At 42.7% G+C, this 20,006-nt stretch overlaps 1 protein-coding gene across 1 annotated transcript in view; it reads left to right on the forward strand.

Moving 5' to 3' along the window:
- AHRR (aryl-hydrocarbon receptor repressor) overlaps positions 1-20,006 on the forward strand; it is a 392,606-nt gene that overhangs the window by 279,965 nt on the left and 92,635 nt on the right. Inside the window, exons 4-5 of the mRNA XM_030190015.1 lie at positions 11,157-11,239; positions 18,997-19,086. Coding sequence (XP_030045875.1) covers positions 11,157-11,239; positions 18,997-19,086 — 173 coding nt within the window. The remainder of the gene's footprint in view (positions 1-11,156; positions 11,240-18,996; positions 19,087-20,006) is intronic.

Below are 20,006 nucleotides of genomic sequence, written 5' to 3' on the forward strand. Positions count from 1 at the left end.
TGCTTGCCCTAACTGAGACTTGGTTTTGCCCTGAAGATTCTGCTTCAGCTGTGACCCTGTGTCATGGAGGTTACCTTTTCTCCCATACTCCTCACATGGTTGGCCGCGGAGGTGGTGTCGGGCTACTACTCTCACCCTCTTGTAGATTTCAACCTCTTCTTCCACCTCAGTCTCACTGCTTTTCTTCCTTTGAAGTCCACTCCATCCATCTATTCACTCCTCTACCTCACCGAGTTTTTCCCAACCTCCGATCATCCATTCCACCCTGCACTTCATTTGACAACCGTCCCCTTCCCTTGTCCAACTCTGTCAAGATTCTTGGTGTAGTTCTTGACTGTAACCTAACTTTTAAGCCTCATATCGACTCAGTGGTATGCTCTGCATTTTTCACTGTGCATTGCATTCGTCCTCTCCATGTCCTTCTTAACCCTTCTCTCAATCACTCTCTCTTCTGATGCCTTCATACCTCCAGCAGCAGATTTTCTTGAGCTGCCCCTCTTATTATGTTGCCAGATTTGTTAGCTTCTCTAATTTCTATTAACATTGCATAATTTATTCATTCTAGTAATATATCCCCATCACTATTCTCTTTCCCTCCACATATGGAATTTCAATCCACAATGATTCAACAGTGCATTATTTTTCGTGCAGAACTTTTATTCTATTTGACTCAATGTTCTCTTTAACATACAGTACCATCCCTCCACCAATTTGATCTACCCTATCATTGCGATATCCGATTGGTTATTGTCATCCTACCAGGTGTCCAAGATGCCTATTATATCTACATTGAGTGCTTTACATTTTAATTCTTCCATCTTATTTTTTTAGATTGTTAGTAGTTGTATACAGACATTTCAAAGTTTATGTTTTGTTCATGCTTGTAACCTGCTTAGCAGGTGAACGGATAATATGCAATCTTTCCATCTTCTCTGCTTTTTATTTAAGGACACCTAAGCTGCCTTTACCTTTATTACAATCTCTCTATTAGGATCCCTAACTTCTTCAAAGTCCTTCAAAGATGCCCCCCTCTGAACTATGCATTCTGGAACAACTGTTGGCTTTTTCCTAAAATCTAGTTTAAAAGCTATCATATCTCCTTTTTACATGTTAGCATCAGTAGCCTGGTTCCACTCCCTTTAAAGTGGAACTTGTCAGAATAAGCTCCACTTTCCTAGAATATTGCCCAGTTCCTAATAAATTTAATTCCCTCTTCCCTGCACAATCATCTCATCCATGTAATGAGACTCCAGAGCTCTGCCTGTCTCTTGGGTCCTAAGAATGGTACCCTGGAATTTCTGGATTTCAACTTTCTGCCCAAAGTCTAAAAATTGGCCTCCAGAACCTCCTTCCTACACCTTTCTATGTCATTGGTAACCTCATGTATGACGACAACCGGTTTCTCCCCATCACTGTCTAAATTCTTATTTAGGTAATGTGTGATGTCTGCTACCTTTGCATCAGGCAGGCAAGTTACCGAGTGATCCTCACATTCACTAGCCTCCCAGCTGTCTACATGTCTAATGATTGAATCACTAACTACAGTGACCATCTTAACCAGTGGTGTGCTGGTAAATGTTTAACAACAGGCTCTCTCCCCGGTCCACCTCTGCACCCCCCCCCCCCCACCTCTGCGCCCCCGTCCATCTCTGCGTCCCGTCCCCCCCAAATTGCAGAGCTGGCTATACCTGATGTGAGAGCCTGGGGGAGGGGCAATGCATTACCCCAGGAAAAAAAAATTAAACGATCCCAGGTTCCAATCTAAGTCATGTTTAATGTGGGATAAAATGCCATAAGTAAGTAAATAAATAAATATAAACTTTTAATGTTGAGCACCTGATTCTCAAAGTGGACATATTCCAAACACTGTAATGAAAATAAAATGATTTTTTTCTACCTTTGTTGTCTGGTGACTTTGTTTTTCTGATCATGCTGGCCTATCCGATTCTGCTGCTATCGGTCCTCTTTACTCCGTTTCCAGGGCTTCCTTTCCATTTATTTCTTTACTTTCCGCCTTTCTTCCTACATCTGTAAGTAAAAGCTGGGTCCTCCGCAGACTTGACTGTCCAGTGGATCCAGCTTCTGCCTATTTTCTTCATCCATATGCAGTTTTTCTCCTGTCTTCCTTTTCCCTCATCTCATCTCCTTCCTCACTCTTCCCTCCCCTCCATCCATGCCCAGCATTTCTTCTCTCTCCCTTCCCTATCCTCCATCCATGTCCAGCAACCCTCCTCTCCCCCTGCCCTCCCCTCCATCCACCCATGTCCAGCAACTCTCCTCTCCCCTCCCCTCCATCCACCCATGTCCAGCAACTCTCCTCTCCCCTGCCCCCCTCCATCCATCCATACCCAGCGATTCTCTTCTCTACCCTGCCCCCTCTATCTATCCATACCCAGCGATTCTCTTCTCTCCCCTGTCCCCCCTCCAGTCATCCATACCCAGTGATTCTCTTCTCTCCCCTGCCCCTCCTCCAGCCATCCAGACCCAGCGATTCTCTTCTCTCCCCTGCCCCCCCTCCAGCCATCCAGACCCAGTGATTCTCTTCTCTCCCTTTCCCCCCTCCAGCCATCCAGACCCAGTGATTCTCCTCTTTCCCCTGCCCCCGCTCCAGCCATCCAGACCCAGCGATTCTCCTTTCTCACCTGATTACCTCCGTCGAAGTGGCCACGTCATTGAAAGCCCTGCCCATCTCTAGCCTTCCCTTTGAATTTGTCCCCTCAGAGTCCTGCCCTTGCAGAAAGAGGAAATGACGTCAGAAGTCGGGACTCTGAGGGAACGAACTCACGAAGGGAAGGCTAGAGACGGGCAGGGCTTTCAGTGACGTGGCCGCTTCGACGGAGGTAATAAAAATGATTTAACCCCCCTCCCCCCCAAGGCGGGGCAGGCAAACGAGGGCAGTGGTGGAAGGTGAGGTAAGCATGGCTTGTGGCGCCCTCCTGCCATGCTTACCTCATTTACTGGAGCCGGCTTTCTGTGCTGAACAACCGGCTCGCAAGATCTTTAAAAAATTAACAACCGGCTCGTGCGAGCCGGCTCCAGCACACCACTGATCTTAACCCTTCCCTCTTGGCACAGGTCCGTGGAGACACATCCTTATTGCGAGAAGATATTGCATCACCTGGAGGGCAGTTCCTGGATACTAGATTACTTCCTTCCACACCAAGGTGATGCCCTCAATTCAGGTGACCTGTTTCCTCCATGGCAACACAGAGATTGCAGCACAGAAGCTGGTAGATTGGAGGTGGGAACATAGACACCAATATTTCAAATTAATTGGGAGTGCCAAACACAATACAAATTACCCCTCTCCGGACACAGTGAAGGAGCTTGCTCAGTATTGGGGCTGCTCAGCAGCCACCGCCACCCACAGAGCTGGCTCCTATGGATGGGACCTCTTTACTATTTCCCTGAAGGTCTTTTTTATATACCTTTCTGTCTGCTTCAGCTTCTCCAAATCTGCTAGTCTAGCCTCTAGATGTCTGACTAATTTCCTGGGGACTAGGAGCTCTTTCCATCAGGTGTCCACATGGCCTTTTACTAACTGGGAGATAATCATAATATTCCTTGGTGTAAAATATCAGATAGCTCCATCTCACTGCTGGACTGCTGTCTGCATTTTAGTATTAGTGAGTTATTTAGTTATTTAAAGCTGCTAAGGGCATAGGAGGCAACTCTGTGCATTTCATTGCGTGTTGAGTATCACCGGTATCTGGAAAGCTCCTTCACTGTGTCCAGGGTGGGGTAATTTGTATAGTGTTTTGCACACCCAATCTCTTTTGAAATGTTGACACTTATGGCTAAAGGAGTAAGGAATTAAGGGGGTAATTTTCAAAGCACTAGAATTATGAAGTCCTATAGGTTACTATCAGGCTCATTTTCGAAAGAGAAGGACGTCTATCTTTCGACATAAATCGGAAGATGGACGTCCTTCTCCCAGAGACGTCCAAATCAGTATAATCGAAATCTGATTTTGGACGTCTCCAACTGCAGTCCATCGCAAGGACGTCCAAATTTCAAGGGGGGCGTGTCAGAGGCGTAGCGAAGGTGGGACTTGGGCGTGCCTAACACTTGAACGTCTTTGACCCATAATCGAAAAAAGCAAGGACGTCCACGACGAACACTTGGATGTTTTCACCCGGATGTGTTGTTTTTTGCAAATAAGGCACAAAAAGGTGCCCGAACTGACCAGATGGCCACCGGAGGGAATCGGGGATGACCTCCCCTTACTCCCCCAGTAATCACTAACCCCCTCCCACCCTAAAATAAAAAACTTTAAAAATATTTTTTGCCAGCCTCTATGCCAGCCTCAAATGTCATACCCAGCTCCCTGACAGCAGTATGCAGGTCCCTGGAGCAGTTTTAGTGGGTACTGCAGTGCACTTCAGGCAGGCGGACCTAGGCCCATCCCCCCCCCCCCCCCCGTTACACTTGTGGTGGTAAATGTGAGCCCTTCAAAACCCACCACAAACCCACTGTACCCATATCTAGGTGTCCTCCTTCACCCCTTAGGGCTATGGTAGTGTACAGTTGTGGGGAGTGGGTTTTTTTTGGGGGGGGGGTTGGGGGCTCAGCACCCAAGGTAAAGGAGCTATGCACTTGGGAGCAATTTATGAAGTCTACTACTACTACTACTACTACTACTTAACATTTCTAAAGCGCTACTAGGGTTACGCAGCACTGTATAATTTAACATGGAAGGACAGTCCCTGCTCAAAGAGCTTACAATCTAGGAGACAAGTGTACAGTCAATCTGATAGGTCAGGCAGATTGGGGCTGTCTATATGTTCAAAAGGTTAGGTTCCAAAAGCAGCATTAAAGAGGTGAGTTTTAAGCAAGGATTTGAAGATGGATAGGGAGGGGGCTTGGCGTAGGGGTTCAGGAAGATTGTTTCAGGCATAGGGTGAGGCAAGGTAAAATGGGCGAAGCCTGGAGTTGGCAGTGGTGGAGAAGGGTACTGAGAGGAGGGATTTGTCATGTAAGCGGAGGTTACGGGCAGGAACGTAGGGGGAGATGAGGGTAGAGAGGTAATGAGGAGCAGCGGAGTGAATGCATTTCTAAGTAAGGAGGAGAAGCTTGAATTGTATGTGGTATCTGATCGGAAGCCAGTGGAGTGACCTGAGGAGAGGGGTGAGAATAACGGTTTTGGCGGAATATAAGACGTGCGGCAGAGTTCTGAACGGATTGAAGGGGGGATAGATGGCTGAGTGGGAGGCCAGTGAGGAGTAGGTTGCAGTAGTCGAGGCGAGAGGTAATGAGGGCGTGGACGAGGGTTCGGGTGGTGTGCTCAGTGAGGAAAGGGCGAATTTTGTTGATGTTGAAGAGGAAGAAGCGACAGGTTTTGGCAGTCTGCTGGATATGCGCAGAGAAGGAGAGGGAGGAGTCGAAGATGACTCCAAGGTTGCGGGCAGAAGAGACGAGGAGGATGAGGGTGCCATCAACCGAGATAGAGAGTGGAGGAAGAGGAGAAGTGGGGTCCCCTAGGGTGCATGGTTGGTATCCTGGCATGTGATGGGGACCAGTGCACTACGAATGCTGGCTCCTTCCATGACCAAATGGCTTGGATTTGGTCGTTTCTGAGATGGGCGTCCTCGGTTTCCATTATCACCGAAAACTGGGGACGACCATCTCTAAGGTCAACCTAAATGTTGAGATTTGGGCATCCCCGACCGTATTATCAAAACGAAAGATGGACACCCATCTTGTTTTGATAATACGGGTTTCCCCGCCCCTTCACGGGGACATCCTGCGAGGACGCCCTCAGGAAAATTTGGGCGCCCTGTTCGATTATGCCCCTCTAAGTGCTTTGAAAATACGCCTCAAAGTCACTTAAGTTTATCATGTATATTGTATGCTATTTATTTTATATTTGCTTCAAGATGAATTGCAAGGACCTAGTACTAATCTATTCCAGTCTCTTCTATATTCATAATTGGTTTAACAACCTATAAATCAAAGATGGAGTCTGGAATGGAGCTGAGGGGGCAGGAATCAAAACACTAAACTGAAATGTTTGGCTGCTAAGGCAGTGAGGAACATTCAGCCTTCAGGCCACATGCAGCCTTTTACTTTTATGACTTCTAGTGTGGCATGATAAAATATATAATGGTATAGTACAGAAATGTTTGGGGGTTCTTTTTTCTTTTCTTTGATGACATGTTCACAACACTTGTGTCAAGCACCACAGAGTCTTTACGCTTCCATGTCGATGAAGCCCTTGCTGTCTTGCTTCCTCTGATATCACTTCCTGTTGACATATGGGACGGGATGGCAGAGCCTTCAGCAGCATAGGACTGTGAAGGCTCTATAGTGCTTGATACGATTATTAAATCTACTGTGCTGTGCTGGAGGAAGAGAGGTATGAAAGGGAGGTGTGCTGGGCTGTGGAGCAGGTGGGGGAGGAAGGAGATTTTTTTTTATTTGATAACATTAAAAACTGTAACTTGTTAAAGTTTTTTCTATGTATGTTATATATTCAGTTTCTGAATTATGTTAAACTGCAATTATACCAACTATATTTCTTTGGATCTTTTAATTTTTAATTATTAAATATGTAAACATATAAGAACAGCTTGCAATTATAGTTTCTTTTTACAGATTATGAATAGTATGTATTTAAAAAATATATTTTATTGTATTATGTTTAGTGTGTGCTCAGTTGGTCATTGTGTACTTTTTAGCATGCATACTAACTGCATGGTATTTACATTTTTTTTTAATTTATTTTTGGAGGGTGCCAGGGGCATGGAAACTCACATTAGTACACACTGTTAGAATAGCACAGGGTTAACATGGGAATCCTTAGCACCTCCTAAATAGGAGACAGTAAGAGCTGCCACATTAATTCTTTTCACTTGCCATATGCTAATTCTAACATTAGCACAAAGCCTGAAAATAAAATAATTGAAAAAGGTTACATTTACAGCTGCATTAGAAATGGGATTAACGTGTGTAGAAACTCCCATATTATAGAGTGTGCTAAGCCCATTTTTTAGCACACCTTAGTTTATGCTGATGACATTCAACTTCTTTCACCCATAGACCACTTTAGCCCTCAGTCTTCTCTTATCTGAGTAATAATCTTCTTAATGACTTGGCTTCAAGAAAATCACTTAGAGGCAGATGCACTAAACCTTAATGAGCCTTTAACGACCCTCCAATGAGGAAATTTTGATCCGTTGCATGCATCAAAGGGCTTTTACCGAGGAAGCTAGCAGCTAACGAAAACGGAATGCAGATGAGCAATTTGTGTACAAACCCCATTGAAACGAGATGCACTAACCTTTTCCAATTGCCTCTACGCAGGAAAAAGGCAGGAAATCTAACGAGAGGTCTGTACCTCTCATTAGGACAGCTCTGTGCAAGGAAAAATCGTAAAGTGAAAAAACAAACAAACTGTGAGCCAATCCCGCGCATTAGCAGAGCTAAAAGCGCTGTGATTGGTCAAAAGGACGTAGCATTACATATGTCCAAAAGAGCTGTGTTTAAGCTTAAAGAAAACATATCATAAACCACATCAATGTAGTGTTTGCGTATCCAGAGCATGTTCGAGCCTTACCCAACAAAAATCAAAAAAAGAATCGGGAGGGGGCAAAGGCGCTTGTGAGGAGCATCCTGTATGGCCGTCCTTGCCCCCCCCGCCCGAGGTCGCCGTTTCCCCCCCCCCTCCCGCTTCCCCCTGCATTATAAATTAAAAAGCAAAACCTACTGACGTCAGACGGGGGCGGGCCCAGGAGGAGAGAGACGCACGACCGAAGCTGGGCGAAGACAGGCATCAGCTTATCTTCTTGCCCGTGCAGCGCCTTCGGACAGAGGAGAGAGGCGCTGCACGGGCCCAGTAAGAGGGAGGGGGGCCCGGTGGAGGGGGGGAATGGCGGCGACGACCCCAAGAGGGGGCGGGGCACAGGGCAGAGGATGTCAGGAGGCGGAGCTGAGGGGAGACAGAGTAGTGAGAAAGGGGGGGGGGGGCCGGGGCTGCTAAAGGTATGTTTTGCTTTTTAATTTATAATGCAGGGGGAAGCGGGGGGCAAGGACGGCCATACAGGACGCTCCTCACGAGCACCTTTGCCCCCTCCCGACCCTTTTTTATTTTTGTTTTGATTTGGGAGCCACGTGCTTGTGTTTTGACTGTTTGTGGCATGCGCAGAGCAGCTAACATAACGCTTGGCTGCTCTGCGCATGCTTTAGGGGCCGGTTACCGACGTGGATTACGATTCTTTGATACATTGTACTTTTCAATACCGATCCGAGCATGTGTGACTTGTTTTTTTGGTGTATTCTTCGTTTTTTTAAAATCGTTAGGGACTTTAACTATTTAGATTTTTTAACGTTTGCTTGATGCATCTGCCTCTTAATTCTTAACGCTGACAAATCTAAACTTCTACTTTTCACTAACCATACCATTCACAATCCTCACTTACCCATTTGCCTCTGTAACACACCTGTTCCATAGCACTGTCACTTGTATTTTAGGTGTACTTCTAATACTGAACTTACCTTCCGATCACAAATAGGATAGGTAGTGAAGCGTTCATTATTCAGACTGCAACTAATCTGTTCTGTTCAATCTTTCCTGCACCCTTTGGCCTTAACTATTTTAGTTCATTCACTGGTCATATTGCAAATTGACTACTGTAACTCGCTCCATAAAGGCCTTCGGCTTATAGACTTACATCGTTTACAAAGTATAGAATATTGCTATTCGATTAATCTACAAAATTAAGAAATTTGACCATATCACACCACTTTTAAAGAATTCCCATTGGCTCCCCGTAACACATCAAATTACATACAAACTACTTCTTATGTTTTTTAAAAACTTTAGCTCTAAAGAACTCTTTATCGACTACTACTTCCATATACCCCTTCTCATTCTCTCCGCTCCCAAGATCAAAACGTATTCATTGTCCCAACTTATAAACAAATTCTCCCTGAACACACTCGTGCTTCAGTCTCCTCAGTTCAAGGACCCCATCTATGGAAACTTCTACTCACCTCCTTGAGACATCATACCTCGTTACCAATCTTTAAGTCAGAACTTAAGACATTTTTATTTCAGGATGCATTTACTTTAATTTTTCTTTTCAGTAGAGCACCCAGTTATCAATCTCGAGAAACTAAGAACATCCCTACTGTTTGTCCCCCCCCCCCCCCCCCGTTTCTTTCTCTTAATAATGGAATTCCACTCTCTCACCTCACTGTCTATTTGTTTGTCTGTGTGCACACATTATTACCTATTTTTATATTTGAAGATATTGTAAGCCGCCTAGTTGGCACATCCAACTGTCGGATTAGAAAATTTAAATAAACTTGAAACTTGAACAATTCAGTGCAAGATAACCAGTTATCTCCTGCTGTATATCCCAATTAGCGGCTAGCCAGTTAGACACAGATATTCAATGACAGATAGTCTATGAAGAGCAGTCAAAATAGGCAGGCCTATCTTTCATTGCTAAAAAGTTAACCAATTAGCGCTGAATATCAGCGTAGCCAGTTAACTTTTTAGTGGTCAAAACAAACCAGATATTCAATGCCGGTCGCTGCATACAACCCAGCATTTAATATCCAGGTTTAACACCAGCATCAGACAGCAAATGTGCTGCCCGCCACCGCCGCCTGAATTCGGGCCAGTTTAATTTTATATGTGGCATTTTATGCACACATATTTGCAAAAAAAACCTTTATAAAAAGACCCCATTGGACTAGATTCAGTAAATGGTGCTCAAAAAATGGCATCAAAATAATCTGCATGGAGCACTATTCTATAAACGGTGCCCTGAGCTGGAATAGTGCTTAGAGCCGATTTGTGTGTCAGACTTTGGGTGTAAAATCCTGGTGCGTAATTTAGGTATTTCCTCATGCGTAATTTAGGTAAATCCTGGTGCATAATTTAGTAATATGAACGCATCTTTAGTCAGTGCCCCTGATCTGCCCATGCCCCTTATGACTTTGCACGCTACATGATTAGCAAGACGTGCATGCAAATCCAAACTGTTGCCAATTAACACCAATAATTGATTATTAGCACCCAATTATTGTAACTAACAGGCTTGTTAGCCAATTGAGTTGTGCGTACGTCTTAGTACAGCATGCAATTTTGCACGCCATTTATAGAATCCAGGGGATTAAGTATATATATATACATAAAATAAACTATGACATCCAATTATGCATTTATACAGAACTGTTCTAGGAGGGGTGGAGTTGTGGTGATCATGATTGTTGAGTTTAAGTATCAAAATCTTAATGGGTGGAAGGAACCTAAAATACAATAGAGAGGGACACAAGGTTGAAGGTTTGCGTAGAGTGCCTATTACCTTGCTCTGGCCCTGAACTGTGTCCACCTGATTTCTAATCATTACTCTGACCCAGTATTTCCCATCTCTTTCCTGGAGGCACAATTAGCCAGTCAGATTTTCAGGATTACCACAATGAATATGCATAAGATAGATTTATAAACATAGGAAACCCAGTGTACATAATTATCTCAATCATATTCATTGTGGTAGTCCTGAAAACCCGACTAATTAAGTGTGCCTTCAGGAGAGGTTTCGGAAATGCTGCTCTAACCACTAGTCCACCCCTCTCATACTTTGTTGACCATGAAAACCAGACCTATTTACTATCTTAGAACTAGACTTGGGAGTCACTGCTGTAAAAAAAAAAAAGTAAGGCATCAATTCAAGATATTCAGGCATCATTCATAGCCTTGTTGTGATATTGCCTATATAATTTTTGTACGGCTCTGTTTTGTATTCTCTTTGCCAGATTGGCTGCAATGTGTTGTACCTGCCTTTGATTTAATAAAGATATTTAAAAAAAAAGAATATGTCTACTAGAACAAAAAGAGATAAGGAACTAAGGTTTGGACTATGAATAATGATAACTGTAGGTTACCCTGGGGGCTCTTTGTGAAATTGTTAATGAAAAGAAAGAATGCCAACTAAATGGAGCAGAGCGAGCCAGATTCCTTTGTTAAAAACGTGGAGGTACATTACTGGCTTTGAAATATGAAAGTTGTATGTGTTCCCCCCCCTCCCCCTTTATTGCTTGACCATATGACTTCAGTAAGTGGTTGATTGTACGAGTAGTATCAGTTTCTTATTATTTTTTTGCTTAAACTTGTCCTACAGCTCTTCAAGACCAGCGCACAAGGTCAGCCTGCCAGCCTGTTGATCACACGACCAAGGAAGACAACGTGTCTAGCAAGACCAGTGTACCAGAAGGAGAGCTTTTACTAGATGTGAGTGAGAAGAAAACACTAATGTTTCCTCAGTCATTGTTTCTAAATAATATCAAGAAAGAGTATAGTAGACCGATATCTTATCACCTACTGGTCAGTATTTAAATACTAAGCTCAGTGCCTATTTTAAATGATGACCACAGTATTAACATCTATTCTTTATATTTGGCATCATATCCAGATATATGGACATCGATGACTGCTGCAGACTCTATTGATAGCAGCGATGTTCAGCCACTGTCCGGATGGTTATATGTTTTAAATTAGGATAGTCTTTCTTCTGGCCTAATTTTATCCGTATAGCTATGGGGATAGCAGATATCAACAGGTATCCATAGACAGAATGCCCACTCATTGCCCCAGCACTATCTGAATAGTGCTGAGGTGGTCTATGAGAATATTCAGTTGTACTATTCAAATAATGCTGAGACAGCTATAAGAATATTCAATGGTACTCTCCAGATAGTGCTGAGGTGGTGTCATGGCCTTGGCCGTGCCTCCCTGTACCCTGCCTCACCTGGGACTGCAGGTGGGCATTGAGGTTGAATCCTGGTTCATCCCTGGGTTTCCCCAGCTGCTCCCTCAGTGCGTCAGTGTGATGGAGGCCACCACCGCCACTTCCAGCACCCCAGGGGCCATCATGGCTTGGTCCTCTCTCTCCTTCTTTGCCAGCTGCTGCTAGCATTTCTAGGCATGAGTGCATGTGAAGGACTCCCTTTTAAATGGTCAGCAGCTCAATTTCCTTTTTAAATGCCGATGCCAGTAGCCTGGTCCCACCCTGGTTAAGGTGGAGCCCATCCTTTCATTCCCCAGAATGTTGCCCAGTTCCTAACAAATCTAAAACCCTCCTCTCTGCACCATCGTTTCACCAATGCATTGAGACTCTGGAGCTCTGCCTGTCCCTCCAGCTCCAGCCAGTTATCAGCTTCTGCTCCATCCAGCTCCAGCCTCCGCTCCGTCCAGCTTCAGCTTCTGTTCTCACCAGTCTTCAGCTTCCGCTCCAGCTCCAGCCAGCCTTCAGCTTCAGCTCCAGCCAGGCTTCAGCTTCTGCTCCAGGCAGTCTGCACCTTCAGTTCCAGCCAGGCCTACATTCCTTCCAGTCATCAGCTTGGGGAGTCTTATGCTCTTACACGTCTCCTGCTCCAGCCACTCAGCCTTGGATCATGCAGTTGTGTGACAGACAGTTGTAAATAATGAGCACAATTGGGCACTCTGAAACAGAGCAAAAGGGCACTTTGAAACAGGGCAAAAAGGCTGAGAAGTATGTGGACCAGAGACCCCTGATCTGATAAGACATTCCTACGTGCAAACTGGCGTGGGAAAGGTGCAAGAATGGATGGACAAGAGAATGTGATTTAGCAACTTAAGGGAAAATAGATGGTGAGAACAGAGAACAGAATGATCTCTGAGGAAGATAAGTGCTGAAGTAATGTGAAGCATTGCTTAACACAAAAGGTATAAAATAGCTGTACTAGAGCAGTACGTTGGAAGAGACAGTCACAGATTATATTTCTATGTAACAGTGCTGCTTTCCCATATGAGAAAATACCAATTTGTATCTGTATCTTGGTAAGTAAATTAAAGAATTGCTTTTCTCATACGTGTGACCTTCCTAGTCTTTTATCTCATATGAAACACAGTCTATAAGAATACTCAGTGGTACTATCTGGGTAGTGTTGAGGTGGCCTACATGAATATTCAGTGGCCTGTAAGAATATTTAATGGCAATACCTGTATATTGCCTCTGAATACTGGCAGGTAGGACACTTATTTGGATAACAGCTGCACCATAACAGCATACATGTAATATGATGTGAGGGAGTCTATAGGACACTACTGCTTCCCCTTAAAAGTACTCCCTCACGGTTGCAGAACCACCTTAAATCTCACACTGTCGCCCAGAGGTGAGGTGACATAGGGATGGCAGAACTGGGAGGGCATGACCCCGGAAATATAAAAGCTCGAGGCAAAGCTAGGTGGAGAAGGCCCAGAGAGGAAAATCAGAGCCTTACTGCCTATGCTTTCACCACCTACATGTGACTCCCAGGCACTTACTGACACTACATCCAGGTTTGAAAGGATTCCCTGGGGGGAATCAGAAGGGTGGAGGCACGTGGGGGAGTCTTCAGGATTGTGATTAAAATGTAATTAATTGCAATTTAAAAATTTTAATCGGCTGATTAATCATGATTAAAATTTTTGGTCAAACAATTTTGATTTAGAGTGCATAAAAATGTATTCTTAGATTTACTGGGATTATACACTGCAGTAATTTGATTTTGTTCCTGTGAGACCTTAGGAGTATAGGGTCAGTTTCTATATACTGTTAAATATCTTCTCAGCCTCTTTTCTTCTTACAGCTGTTTTGAGTTGTTGGAGTAAGAGGAGAGCAGTGGGTGATATTTTCCTCTTCTTCTGTCTACATAACTTGCTTCATCATTTTGTCTGTGCCTGGAGATGAGCATTTCCAGCTCAATATGTGGAAAAAGTTAAGTGTGGTATAAATATTGGTTCGTTGGGAAAACTACATTGCTGATTAGGAAAAAGCATTACTCAAAAGATCAAGAACATACTAATGATATAATTGCTTTCTCCTGAACTGAAATTATGCAACCTGTTCTGAAATGCAGAGGCAAAGACTTAATCTGTCTTTACGTTTTTAGAATTTTGCCTCTTCTGCTCTGAATGACCAGAAGGAGATCTGGGACTGTAGCAGGAGACATTACAAGCACAGGAACATTGTTTGGACAGAACTGAGATGGAGTTCCTATGTACTCATGCAGTATGTAAATACATAAGCACACACTTTAGGAGGCAATTCTATAAGTAGCTGCCAAGTTTTAGGTGGCAAGAGCGTGCATAAATGCTGGTATTTTAATCATTGTGCATATTGCAGACACATATTACTTGTGATAGTTACATCCAGGATAGTTGGGTTAAGGTAGTTTCAGTTTGAAATACAAGTCCCAGAAGGCATTGCAGGCAAGGAGCCAGGGGGTGAGATGCAGAACCCGGACTGGACTCCTAGCTGCAATCGGGGAAGACATGGGTGTAAGCTGGCAGGATGTGTAGAGTGGCTGCCACTAGGGGGAAAGAGAGATGAGAAACCCTGTGTGCAGCAGCTCCTCATTAGTCTAATGCTTAACTCAGCTGGTATGGGTGTGGGGGAAGCTAGTGGAAGGAGAATGATTTTTGTTGTGAGAGCAGAAGCCAGGGATTGATTAGGCAGGTGGGAAGGAGTCCCAGAGGAGTTCAGTTCAGGAGGAGAGAAGAAGTGAGAGAGAAGCAGTTGCAGGGAAAATCCCTTGGGTGTGTGAAGTCCCTAAAGTATTGAAACCTCCTGAAGGTAAAGGCTGCTTTGTGATTTAACTGGGATGATGAACTGAATGAACTGTTTGTCTTGGGAATTGAACTACTGTTTACTGTGCACTGGATAAAGAGCCCAGACTGAAGCTGACTGTGAGCCTGTATTGAATCCTGGTAGGGGCTGGCAGCCTACTGCTTAAAGGGGACTATTTGCCACACACTTTCAGGTGGCTTACATGTGTTTAAGATTGAAGGTGAATGCTGCTGTTGGAACCGTGTATCAGGTCTACTAGAAACCTGCATGGAATAAAAGCCTTAAGATTGAAGTTGCTGGTGGACATTTGTTTCTTGATTGTACCGGGAGTGCTCTCCCTGGTGACATACTGTAGATGACCATTTTCCAGCTTGCGCGATATTCTATAAAAGACAGTGGAGTTCATGAGAGAGGCAGGATGTCTTTAATTAGCAATTCTTCAAAATGACTCGACACAGACTGTGTTTCAGCAACAGGACCTGCATCAGGAGCCTACAAACGATAAAAATACAGTAAAAATGCAAATACATATAAAATAAATCATAATAAAACCCATGTATAAATAATAACTAACATAAAATATATATACATACATATCAGATTAAATAATTAATACCAAAAGTGTTGACACACATATTGTCAACCATATGAAATACACACAACCAATTTGTATCTTTTTAATCATTCTTGATATTAACTATACAATGTATAGTTAATATCAAGAATGATTAAAAAGATACAATATATAGTTAATATCAAGAATGATTAAAAAGATGCAAATTGGTGGTGTGTTGGAGGCATACAACAATCTCTCTATATAAAACGCACCTCCAACGTTCTAATGAAGCCTCATTTACCCAACATTCTAAAAGTGAAGGGGGTGAGATCGCTTTGTGTCTGCCCCGCCCACGCGTCAAACAACAAAAACGTGGTGCAAATGCCCGCACCTAAATTTACTTGTGGAGCACCATTATTCTGTAATTACATGCGTAACTTGAAATCATGTCCCTGTTCCGCATTGGTCCTAATGAAATCTAATTAGTGCCAATAATTGCTTGTTAAAAGGCCAATTATTGGTACTAACTGGCTCATTATTCTATTAAATTGCACATGCAAATCGAGAACATGCCTAAATTTGCACACGCATTTTTTGGCAACTTTTATAGAATCAGAGGGATGATGCATGCATTCTATAATATATGTACATAAGTGCCTTAGCATGTAAATGCAAGGGAGTGTACATATCTGTGGAGTACGGGTGGGACATACATGTGTCTCCAGTTACATTCACAATTTACAGAATACTTTAAGTTACACACATAAGGCCTACCATAGACCTGGTGTAAATGGGCATGCCTAAATGTACACGCGTTTCTGCCAACTTACGGTAGTATTTTATAAAAACACTTAAGCGCATAGAGCCAGATTCTATATATGGCACCTAGAAAATCTGCACAGAAAACATTTCCGCCTAAGTGTATTCTGTAATCGGCGCCTAGATTTAGCTGTGGTGTATAGAATACACTTAGTCAATATCCTAGTGCCTAAAACCATGCACCTCAATTTACACCAACAAAAATGTGGTATAAATCCCCAGTGTGTAGATTTAGGTGCAGAGGGCCGTATTCTAATAACAAGACACGTAAATTTTGAAATGCTCACGAAATGCCCATTTCCCCACCTATAACCATACCTCTTTTTGCCTATGTGCATTAGAATTTAGGCACAATACATTACAGAATATGCTTAGCAAGTTATGCACATAAATTCTAATTATTGCCCATTAGTGCTCATTATTGCTTGTTAAGTGCTGTGAACAACGCTTGTTAAGCTAATTAAGCTATGCATATTGTTATAGAATACACTTGGATTTCAGCGCGGAATGCTAGGTGCGCTATATAGAATTCGGGGGATAAAGACTTATTAGAGTAGCGCTCAGCATGTGCAAATCTGGACCCTAATTTCTAGTGTTAGATATAAAATTGCCTCCATTGTGAACACAGAAGGTGTCTGCATGAGAAGTCAGGGAGGATCTGACTATATAGCAGAATTTGTAAACAGCTGATTATTCATATCAGTAGTGTGGCAGCACAGCGTCCACTTGGTAAGAAAAACCAGCATCACACTGCATGCTACATGACACGATTCCAGATAAACTAGGAACTCAATGGCTCTGAAATTTTGGTGTCCAAGTTGCGTGACTTGGAAAGCTGTTCACAGCAAGGTCTGGCTGCAGGCTCACACTGTTGTACATCAGTAACTATAGGAACCTGCTCCTTAGGGATGGCACTGCTAGTCAGTTTTCCTTTATCCAAAGCAAGAATAACAGGAGCAATGTTTGGCACTGTTATCCACCTTTTTTTGTGTGTGTGCGCCATGACCTTGACCAGTTTTCTTTGAAGTACTTGCTGGCTGATTTTGTGCTATAGGACCAGAAAAACTTCAGGATGTGTGAAGGATCTTACAACAGGAAGTACCATCTGCCGCTGTATATTTCCACACATTTCCTCAGAGAACTTCATTATTGACACCCCGTCTATATATTTTTTTTAATGTAAGGGACTGATACCTTTCATCTTGAAGTCTTGGCAGCACCAGGGCAGAACATTTGCTTTGAACAAACGGTTTAATTGCTTCTGGCTTAAGTAATAGGAGCATCAGGTTACATTGTTGTTTTCATCCTCGACTTGCACATTTTAAAAGTCAATTCTTTGTTTCTATTTAGAAGCAAAGGAAAATATGGCAATGGTAAAGAATTTCAGAGAAAGAACAAAATATAAATCCACATTTAACATTGTTTCAGGTAATAAATAGAAATAAAACAAAACATAGAAAAGAAAATAAGATGATACCTTTTTTATTGGACTAAATTAATGCATTTTTGATTAGCTTAAGAAGGTAACCCTTCTTCAGATCAGAAATAAGCAAATGTTGACAAATGTCAGAATATATAAATGAAACACAAAAGCATTCCAATGACAGTCTCACAGGAAGATGGTGGGTATGTTAGATGAGAAACAGGGAGAGCTGGGTGGATGAGAGACAGGAAGAGATGTCTGTGGGGCTGCCGGATTACCACCAGGTGCAGGTACTACCGATGGGCTCCTGTGGTATTCTGGTGGTAATGGCGAAATGATGTGCATTAAAGCAGCAGTGCAGCTACCACCACTTTGTAAAAGGGGCCCTTAGCGCACACTAAATCAACGTAATTCATAATAATGGGACAGAGCCTGCATGGGTTCAGCCAAGGGAAGTCTTGTCTCACCAGTTTGCTTCATTTCTTTGAAGGCATGAATAAACATGTGAATAAAAGTGAGCCAATTGCTGTAGTGTATCTCGATTTTCAGAAAGCTGCTTTTGATGAAGTTCCTCATGAGAAACTCCTGAGAAAATTAAAGAGTCATAGGATAGGAGGCAAAGTTCTGGTGTGGATTAGGAATTGGTTATTGGACAGAAAACAGAGGGTAAGGTTAAATGGTTATTTCTCTCAATGAAGGAGGGTGAACAGTGGAGTGCCACAGGGAACTGTACTGGGACAGGCACTATTTAACATATTTATAAATGATATGGAAATCGGGACGATGAGTGAGGTGATCAAATTTGCAGATGATGTAAAACTATTCAAGGCTGTTAAAACAAGTGTGGACTGTGAAATATTGCAGGAAGACCTTACGAAATTGGAAGACTTGGCATCCAAATGGCAGATGAAATTTAATTTGGACAAATGCAAGGTGATGCAAATTGGAAAGAATATTCCGAATCATAGTTACCTGATGCTAGGGTACACCTTGGAGGACAGCACTCAAGAAAAAGATCTGGGTGTTATCGTAGATAATAAGCTGAAATCTTCTGCTCAATGTGTAGTGGCGGCCAAAAAAAGCAAACAGGATACTAGGAATTATTAGGAAAGGGATGGTGAATAAGACCAAAAATACTGTAATGTCTTTGTATCCCTTCATTGTGCGTCTGCACCTTGAGTATTGTGTTCAGTTCTGGTCACCATATCTCAAAAAAGATTTTTCAGAATTAGAAAAGGTTCAAAGAAGAGTGACCAAAAAGATAAAAGGGATGGAACTCCTCTTATATGAGGAAAGGCTAAAGAGATCAACCTGTTTTTAAAAAACAGTATGAAGTATGTCAGTTTTATTTATTTATTTAGATTTGCTCACACCTTTTTCACTAGTAGCTCAAGGTGAGTTGCATTCAGGTACACTGGATATTTAGGTAAAATATTACAAATGAAACCTTTTTGATTTTTAGTCCTCCCAAATAGTATAATCCATTTGTGTGTAGTTCTTATCCTCGTTACTAAGATCCTGGACTACTGCTCTGGCATGTTTGTATCTGCTTTTAGGTTTTATAAAAATGAATGTCATTTCTTATCTTCAGTTCTTATGTTTTTTTGTTTTCTTTACAGTCACTTAACGGGTTTGCACTAGTGGTGAATGCAGAAGGAATGATCTTCTATGCGTCTTCCACAATTGTAGACTATCTGGGCTTTCATCAGGTAACCAAGTTTTCTATTCCTCTTACTGCTTTTCCTGGCGTTTTTATATCTCTTTCTCTCTGACTTTATACGATAGGGATTACTTGTCAGGTGCTATTTGTACAACTTGACTAATACCAACATAGCAAGTTGAATTTCATGTTTAAACAATTTAAACCTCTTTTCTGGAATTCCAGAAATTGCATCTATCCTCCAGTGTCTAATGTGTCCTGCAACTTTTTAAATTTTTGTTTTCTGTTAGTGAGGAAGGAGCAGGTGCTCTTATGATAAAGGTCTCTTAGGCAATAATGCAATGGTAGTAACAAAAAATTAGTGTCCAGATTATTTATTTTGTGGTTAAAAAAAATTCTCCAGACTGCAATATCCCCTTTTCCTCCTCTTCTTCTGTGATGATAAGTGTCTTAGAGGGGGAAAGTTGTCAACAGTTATAGACAGACCAGGGTGACACTTACTTACTCCCAGGTCTCATATAGGGTGTAAATCAACAGTGTACAGGTATATGAAGGCTGGGGAAGAGGTTTGTGAAAAAGCTGCAAGTCTTGGAGGGGGGGGGGGGGGTTCTCCTCCACTGACAACCAGGAATGGTAATGGGGCAGGAGACATGAGAGACTGGGAATTGAGATGATGTGAGAACATACAGTTGGAGGTGGAAAGGGCTTGAGTGTGTTCTTATAGATAGAGGAAGCATGACAGAGAACAGGGGAGTAATATAGGTGACATGAAAGAATGCGAAAAATGTTCAAGAGGCATAAGAGAACATATGGTAACAGGGTGGCATGCAAGTGTCAAAGAGTCAGAGTTGATGATGAAGAGTGTCAGAAGGTGTGTGCGAGAGAGCTACAGGTGGTGATGAAAGGGGAGATCCAAAGGTGAATGGGGATGATGGGAAATGGAGAGGTTTGAAAAAGCCATAGGTGGTG

This window comes from Microcaecilia unicolor, chromosome 1, assembly GCF_901765095.1.
Source record: "Microcaecilia unicolor chromosome 1, aMicUni1.1, whole genome shotgun sequence".
Lineage (NCBI taxonomy): Eukaryota > Metazoa > Chordata > Amphibia > Gymnophiona > Siphonopidae > Microcaecilia > Microcaecilia unicolor.